General features: G+C 43.4%; 1 protein-coding gene across 1 annotated transcript; it reads right to left on the bottom strand.

Annotated features, from left to right (window-relative positions):
- Positions 1–4,013: 4,013 nt before the first annotated feature.
- On the bottom strand, positions 4,014–8,097 carry SYCE3 (synaptonemal complex central element protein 3). Its single transcript, XM_082311107.1, has 4 exons — positions 8,052–8,097; positions 7,393–7,461; positions 6,670–6,778; positions 4,014–4,360 (listed from the first exon to the last, which is right to left on the bottom strand). The coding sequence occupies exons 3-4, from the start codon at positions 6,776–6,778 to the stop codon at positions 4,191–4,193; spliced, it is 279 nt and encodes a 92-aa protein (XP_082167233.1). The 5' UTR covers positions 7,393–7,461; positions 8,052–8,097; the 3' UTR covers positions 4,014–4,190.
- Between the last annotated feature and the right edge of the window lie 36 nt (positions 8,098–8,133).

Raw genomic sequence — 8,133 nt, 5'->3', positions numbered from 1 at the left:
ATATGTTTTTGTTCAAAAAATGTAAATGCATTTTACAGTGGTGCAGAAGCAGGGAGGAGGCAGTGCTATGAAAAAGCAGTCAGTATTAATAGAATGTACACAGAAAAGGCACTACCACTTCCATGCGGATAGTGCGTAGGTGATAGAGTCCTTGCCCTGGAGGAAATTACTGACTCAGAAGGAATGTTGTTCGCCCCCTTCGTTCTCAATAAGATCTTTGCTTCTCTGCTAAGAATGCCAGCAAAAGAACATTATTTTAATACTAGTATGTGTAAATAGGGCTGTTAGAGATTCAGTAATCTCTCCATACACATTTCAGGAAAGATTGCTGCAAGGCTCTAGACTGAAATTTTGAAACAATTGATGTCAACAAGTAGAACAGCTAGTATGGATTCTCTTCTTGAGCCTTTCTGAGATAACTTGAGTTGGGGCTATAATAATCAAGAACTGGAAAGCACTAGTACTCAATGAAATAAATATTCTAAACAGAGCTGTAGGCCATGTTCTGACAAGGATGGAGATGCCTAAGTGGATATGTGAAATGTCCACAGCCCCTTCTCAGTTGTTTTACGCTGGAGAGAAGGGCATGGTTTCGACCATCAGAATTTCCTGGGAGGCTGCATGTTGGCCTTTTAGCCGAAGTCTCATCTGTTTCTTCGTAGGAAACTGTTAATGGAAACGCTAAACAGCGTTGAGAATGCAGGCAGTTCTGATGAGTGCAGTAGCACCTGAGCTGCTAGACAAAAAGGGGCCGCAGGACACCTCGCACACCTCTGTTTTATAGCAAAGATAGCTGTTTACATGCAGAAGGGGAATGTGCCTTGAGCTACGCCATTGCAGGCTGTTTGGGCCAGACGATGTACGGCTCAGCATGATGGCGCTTGGATAGTTCACTCTTAGGCATCCAACTCTTGCCTTGCAAACAGCTTAAGTACATAACTAAGATCAGTAGATTTTGTTGTGACGAGGACAGTAAAAGCATTGCAGTGTTAAACACCAGAGCATCTACTACCCTTAATAGGTTTTTAAGGGTCGAGTCCATAACCTCTTTGCTAAGCTTCACGCACTTCTGAGATCCAATGGTGGAAGTAAGACTTGGCCTATCTGCTCATGCAAAATGAACCAGGGTGAATACAGATTCCAGTGCTTGTCCAGGTGTCTGCACAACAAGAAAAAAACCAACATTTCAGCCGATTTGTGACATGCTTATTAAGTGTTCACTTAATAGAGGCTAAGGAATGAATAATTAAGGAAACGGAATTCCTTAGTGCTGTATTTGGGCATACAGACTGGCAGGGCAGCGGTGCCAGCTTCCCCTGCTTCTGTAGCTGTTTTGCAGAAGCGTGCTTTGCCGTAAATACAGTGCAGGAAGCACCTGTGCGTAACCGCTGTACGGGCTCGGATCGCAAAAGTGGAGTTCAGTGAGGGAGAACATAAAGCTAAACTGCTGCTGATGCTTTTCATTGCAGTAATCTTTGGTGATGGGTGATGAAGAGATGTCAACCCGGCAATCCGGATTACTGTTACAGTTTTAAGTTACGTGAGCACTAGATGGGGCTGTTGCTCCACATACTTTTTACTGAAAATTTATATGCTAAACCCCCGTGACAGGAAATGAAGGTGTTTCAGTGTGGGCTGTCTGGTTTCTGCTGCAAGCCACAGCATCTAGCTGGGCTGAAATGTGGTAGATGGTGAGGTGCATGAAACAAAACTCACAATCCTCACAAGCAGATCCTCAATGTAAAAAAAAAAAAAAAAAACCAACCTAAAATAAACACAAATTATTTTAGTAGTAAAGGAAAAGTATAATCATCTTGCTGTATAGTTTTTCAAAGAATATGCGCTGTTCCTACGCTCGTGCAGATCCCTCCGGTTATCATCAAATCGCTGGGAAGAAAATCGGGGAGAAAGAGGCAGGCTCAGCCTGATCAGCCAGATTCCCCAGGCAGGGTACATGCTGTGCTCCCAGCCGCAACCTTTGGGTCTCTCTTCCCCATGTCTGTCCCTACTGCTCATCGCTGTTCGGTGTTCGTGGTCACCTGCGTGAAAACTTTCAGGAGCAAGAAAAAGGGTGGCAGAGATGACAAATGTTCACAGGTATCCCCAACACCCCTCCTGCGAACTCATTCTGTTCCTTCACAGTGGGGTGACCTGGTACCTCAGCATGAGTCCTTGAGACTAAATTGGTGCCCAATGGTTAATAGCCCATCATTTGTCTGCTTTTTGGTGATGAGAAAATTAAGGTGCTCTTAATGCCGTCTGCTGATGGTGCTGTAATGTCTTCTGCCTCAGCGGTTATACAGAAAAAAAAATCCATTTTCCAAAATTCGGAAAGGAAAAGTTGTAAAGTTGGGGTTTTTTTTCAGACTTGAGGACTGAAAATAATGTTATGCCTCCTCTCCTTACAGCTACACTCACTGATCGTGGCCCTTCGCTCTGGAGAAACAGTATTCTGACAGACTCACTTATTGTAGCCCTCTAATCATAGGAAATAGGATTCAACTTTACATAAAAGATGATACAGCTGCACTGAATGCCACATTTAATTAATTAAACGACATATTTTTTAAAAGTGTTCGGTTTGAGCAGTATTCTCTATTGTCAATGGGACTCCTGGATTCAAAAAAATCTTTTTTTTTTTTTTTAACACTGGCCACTTGGTTTAAAAGTCTAAATGAAAACTGAGCTTCCTGGAAAATCTAGTCGATCTATACTTAGCACTTTATGGCCAAAAGGTCACAAAAAATCACAAAATTCAGGACATTCCCACATAAGCTGTTAAAGACAGTGCGTCTTCAAATAATTTTGTTTTTAATACAGAATTAAAGAGTGCAGACAATGTAGTCAAAGGTACCAAAATGACAACATGCCATTAAAAATCCTCCAGAGATTAATCAAAGTGTAAGTTTCCTCACACTGCTCTGCCATTTTGCCTTACCTTGGCTGGAATGAAGACCTACCCACTGGAAAGTCAAGAGTTCAAAGTTTATGTTCTTTACCATTTGTACTGCTAGAAACACTTGGTAGCATTAAAAAAAACCTTAAATTACTTACATATTTTTCACTTCAGCGGGATAAACATTCTGTCTGAATCGACATCAACCAGTTTTAAGAGAATACATAGTCTAAAAATTAGCAAACTTTTGACAGATCATTTAGATGTGACTTAAATCATTAAATGCCTCTTCAAAGGAAATGGAGATGCTCTCACTTGCTACATGGTGCTTACTTTCTAGTTAAAAGAGACTGATTTTAATGAAAGGGAAGATCCTTCTCCTCAAAACTTGCACTGACTTCCATCTCAGATAAAATACTCATTTATGCATTAACTGCAAGCCACAAGGTGGTGCTCTTAATCCACATCTTGACTGCAAAAGAAAATTTTTTTTTCTTTTCTTCCTTTTTTAATATTGCACAGCAGGAGCATACGGAGAAAAGCGTGTTTTATAACATGGTTAATTTGGTTTCTGCAGCAATCCCACAGACTACACCACACACAGTGCAGTCTATAACGGTAAACAATTTTTTCTTAAATGAGACATGCTACCTTCAGAGGGTTTGAGAAGAACAATCTTTCTGGGAAAACCAGTCCAAAGAAATGGTTAAAAATCCAAGGAAACAAAATGAAACAACTACAGATGAGCTATCTGAATAATAAAATTTTGTAACTCAACACCTAGTTGGCAATCCCACATCAAACTAACTCAATCTATCTGCAAATCTAGAATTTTTCTTTTGGAAAAAAAGTAATTCTTCAGTTTTCCTTGAAAGGCATGTGCTGGTGCAATACCACTGCGATGGTCCATGGCACCCCCCTGCTCCCCCCCCCCCGCCCCCCCAATTTGTTTAGATGTCAAAGAATTCCATGTACATTGACGACGAAGTGAGTATGATCTTCCAGGAGGAAAGACACAGAAGTCATGTAAATTGTGTATGCACACACACTACAAGGATTACTGATGCGCATAATAAAAAGACACGTTGTTACCTTTTACCTTCAACAACATAAATATATATATATGTGTGATCTCATTAAAATAATTTCATAGATGTATACACATAAGTAGTTCTTAGCAAGATGAAAGCCAATCCATTTTCCACAGTATCTGTGAAACCTCCAAGGCTGGAAAACAAAAAGACTGGAGTGATTTTCCAAGGGATGTAGTTCTGCCAGCATGACTGAATTCAATTCATTCCTTTTGTTGCTCTTCACCTTTAGATTCTATTAGCACCTCTTGCCATTTCTTATCCATCTCTTCTTTGCAACTCAGGAAGGCATCTTCCAAACGCCTCATGGAGTTGGCCAGGTCTGGGTTGGTACGTATGACTACCATGTCATATGCCATCCAGGTTGCCTGCACTACAAACCCAACAGATAGATAACTACTAAGCCAGGATTTTGGCTAAATAAAAGCAATGGCTGATTCAATAAATGAATATAGGACATGAATTACTATCAGTTCAGGTCTTATGTCAGAGAAGGCTTGCTGTAAAATAAAGTGGAAACTGCCCACAGTAATACTCAAGATTCAATAAAAGACTGTTCAGTATTACTCCTTTATAAATGTCTCGTAATACTTCACAATGGAAGTGTACTGATGTAAATTACAAAAGGGAGATAGACACTTTACCTAAAAATTACAACAAAACAGGTAATCAAAAAGAAAGGTTCAACAGACTTTTAAAATAAATGAACCAAAGAATCCTCTCTTGAAACCAGTTACAGTCAGGAGGCTTGTGTTAGGTGAGGAAGAGTAAGATCAAGGAGGCTGCAGCATAGAGATGAAAGGTTTTAAGAACAACCTAAATAATGACATTGATTTTGAAATAACGAGTATCTGATAAAGCGCAGCAAATAGTTTTAGCACTTATTTCATAGAATCATAGAATCGTTAAGGTTAGAAAAGACCCTTAAGATCATCAAGTCCAACTGCTAACCCAGCACTGCCAAGCCCATCACTATACCATGTCCTCGAGCACCACGTCTACCCGTCTTTTAAATACCTCCAGGGATGGGGACTCAACCCCTTCCCTGGGCAGCCTGTTCCAGTGCTTGACCACCCTCTCAGTGAAGAAGTTTTTCCTAATGTCTAACCTAAACCTCCCCTGGTGCAGCTTGAGGCCGTTTCCTCTTGTCCTATTGCTTGTTACTAGGGAGAAGAGACCGACCCCCACCTGGCTACAACCTCCTTTCAGGTGGTTGTACAGAGCAATAAGGTCTCCCCTCAGCCTCCTCTTCTCCAGGCTAAACAACCCCAGCTCCCTCAGACACTCCTCGTATGACCTGTTCTCTAGGCCCTTCACCAACTTCGTTGCCCTCCTCTGGACACGCTCCAGCACCTCAATGTCCTTCTTGTAGTGAGGGGCCCAAAACTGAACACAGCAGTCGAGGTGCGGCCTCACCAGTGCCGAGTACAGGGGCACTATCACCTCCCTGGTCCTGCTGGCCACACTGTTCCTGATACAGGCCAGGATGCCATTGGCCCTCTTGGCCACCTGAGCACACTGCTGGCTCATGATCAGGCGGCTGTCAACCAGCACCCCCAGGTCCTTTTCCGCCAGGCAGCTCTCCAGCCACGCCTCCCCCAGCCTGTAGCGTTGCATGGGGTTGTTGTGACCCAAGTGCAGGACCCGGCACTGAGCCTTGTTGAACCTCATGCAGTTGGCCCCGGCCCATCGATCCCAGCCTGTCCAGGTCCCTCTGCAGGGCCTTCCTGCCCTCCAGCAGATCGACACTTCCACCCAGCTTGGCGTCATCTGCAAACTTACTGAGGGTGCACTCAATCCCCTCATCCAGATCATCAATGAAGATTTTGAACAGGACCGGCCCCAACACTGAGCCCTGGGGAACACCACTCGTGAGCGGCCACCAACTGGATTTGACTCCATTCACCACCACTCTCTGGGCTCGGCTGTCCAGCCAGTTTTTAACCCAGCGCAGAGTGCACCCATCCAAGCCGTGAGCAGCCAGCTTCTCCAGGAGAATGCTGTGGGAGACAGTGTCAAAGGCCTTACTAAAGTTCAGGTAGACAACATCCACAGCCTTCCCCTAAGCAGGTCACCTTGTCACATTTCATACTTTCCCTTTTGTTTTACCACAAATCGACTGTAATTTTCTCAATGGCATTCATAAATTGTGTTTAATTACAAATAGTTTAATTAACAGTTTCCATCTGTTCTTGTTAGTTGCACACAGTTTCTGATAGCATTGTTGCAGAACAGGGAGAAGAATATGCAGTCCTCTCCATATATACAGGACTAAGAAAAATTTGCAGAGGAGTCTCTATTGTAGCTGAGGAATGAAAAAGGTCACGCACTGACCTAAGAGTTACTATGTATCCCACCATTTTTCAGAATTAAATCTCATTTTACATACTATGTTTCAATAATTGTACATAAAATACCTTCATATTATTTCTGTTTTCAACCACCACTCTGAACTGAGCATCCATCACCTATTAATTTTCAGTTCTGAGCCATCTGAAACTTCTAGATTATTTGCACGCTTTCTCCCAATTAAGAACATTAAGGCATTAGTTGATGGTCATTGTTTCCACTTAACATTTCTATCAATCACATGGAACTTTACAGCAATAAATATAAATAATAAATCCTCAATGCTGTCACTGTAGTAGACAAATCTGTATCATTCTTAATAAAGACCTGTACCTGTTAGTTTTTCCATTTCCTCCAGAAGTTTCTCTAAGTCCCTGTTCAAGTCCTCCACCATCTTTACCATGTTATCATAGTTTCCTTCCTGAGGTTCTGATTCGGCCATCTGCAAGGAAACCAGGAATTTGATACTTTATTTTACTTTGAAGTGAGTTGATTTTCACAGTTGAGAGAAAGTAACATTGCAATAAATTAAAAAAAATTTATATAAATATTCAATTTACAGTGAATTAATTAAGAATCTGACCTTGAAGTTACTGGGGGTCACCTGTATGCTGCATACTATTTTCAATCCATTTTGAAATTAATTTAAGTAGAAAGGATTACATTCAAACATGTTGTGTATATGCCAAATAAAGACTTTGCTATCAGTAATAACAAAAAGATCAGTGTCAAACACTTAATTAGAAAATTTTATCTATTATCCTGTTAGAGTTGTCTTCAAGCTTCTGTCCCAAATACTCTGACATAAGACAATTCCTAATTTTCAAAGTTAGTTGTAAAATCCCCATTTGTACCCAGTATGTCACACTTGCACGCTACAGCAGGGTAACTACATACACTAAGTTCTGTCACCATATAAGCAGCTAAGTGCTTATGATTTACTAACCTCTGCTTTAAGTTTTAGGTAGTAAAATTTCAGGAAGTAAAAATGCTTGGGGCAAAAATAAAGAGAGGCCCAACTTATGCAATTAAAATTTTCAGAACCTTGATACTAACCGAAAACGTGACACACAGCCTTGCCTTTAATTGCCTTTTCTGAAAACACCACTGGTGGATGGGATGAAACTACGAAGAAGGAGATGGAAGAGCTTCACTGTAGCGGCTATACGCATCAAGCAGCAGGCATAGTTTTTGTCAGCTTTCTTTTTTTATATATGATTTCTCAAACGCAATGAGTGGGTATCGACTCTCCGTTTTTTATTGCCGATAAAGGCGGAAGGAATGCAACAGTTTATATCGGCTGTACAGCGTTGTAAAGCAGCGCCGAGCCGTATGGAGACGCTGGCTGTTCGAGGGTCTCTTCACACAACCCGTTTCATGAGGTAACCGCGGGCCGGCAAACCCTTCACCCCGCAGACCTCCGAAAGCCCGAAGGCCGTGCCGCACCACGACGGGGGCGCTTTCCCTCCCCACCCGGGCTGCGCTGCGCCCAGGCGGGGCCGGGCCCGGCGGCCGTTTGAGGAGCCGCCCCCTGAGGGCGGCGATTGCCGCCCGTAACCAGCCGGCAGCCCGCTCCCTCCCTCCCGAGGGGCTGAAGGCCCTTCTCCCGTTCCCTCCGCCCAGCCCGCCCTGCCGCCGAGGCGGGGGGTCTGGCGGCCCCCGCCGGCGCCTCACCCTCCCGCTTTCCCGCCGACGCCAGCCGCCTCCCGCCTCACCGGCCCGCGGCCGTCGCCAGCGGGGGCGGAGGGAGGAGCGGGCGGGAACGGGACACAAAAAACCGGCGTTCTGTCCTCTCCG

The sequence above is a fragment of the Platalea leucorodia genome (genome assembly GCF_965183815.1).
Source record: "Platalea leucorodia genome assembly, chromosome: 4".
In the NCBI taxonomy this organism is placed as follows: Eukaryota; Metazoa; Chordata; class Aves; order Pelecaniformes; family Threskiornithidae; genus Platalea; species Platalea leucorodia.
The sequence above is the reverse complement of the archived record's forward strand: the minus strand, read 5'-3'. Positions and strand labels throughout refer to the sequence as shown.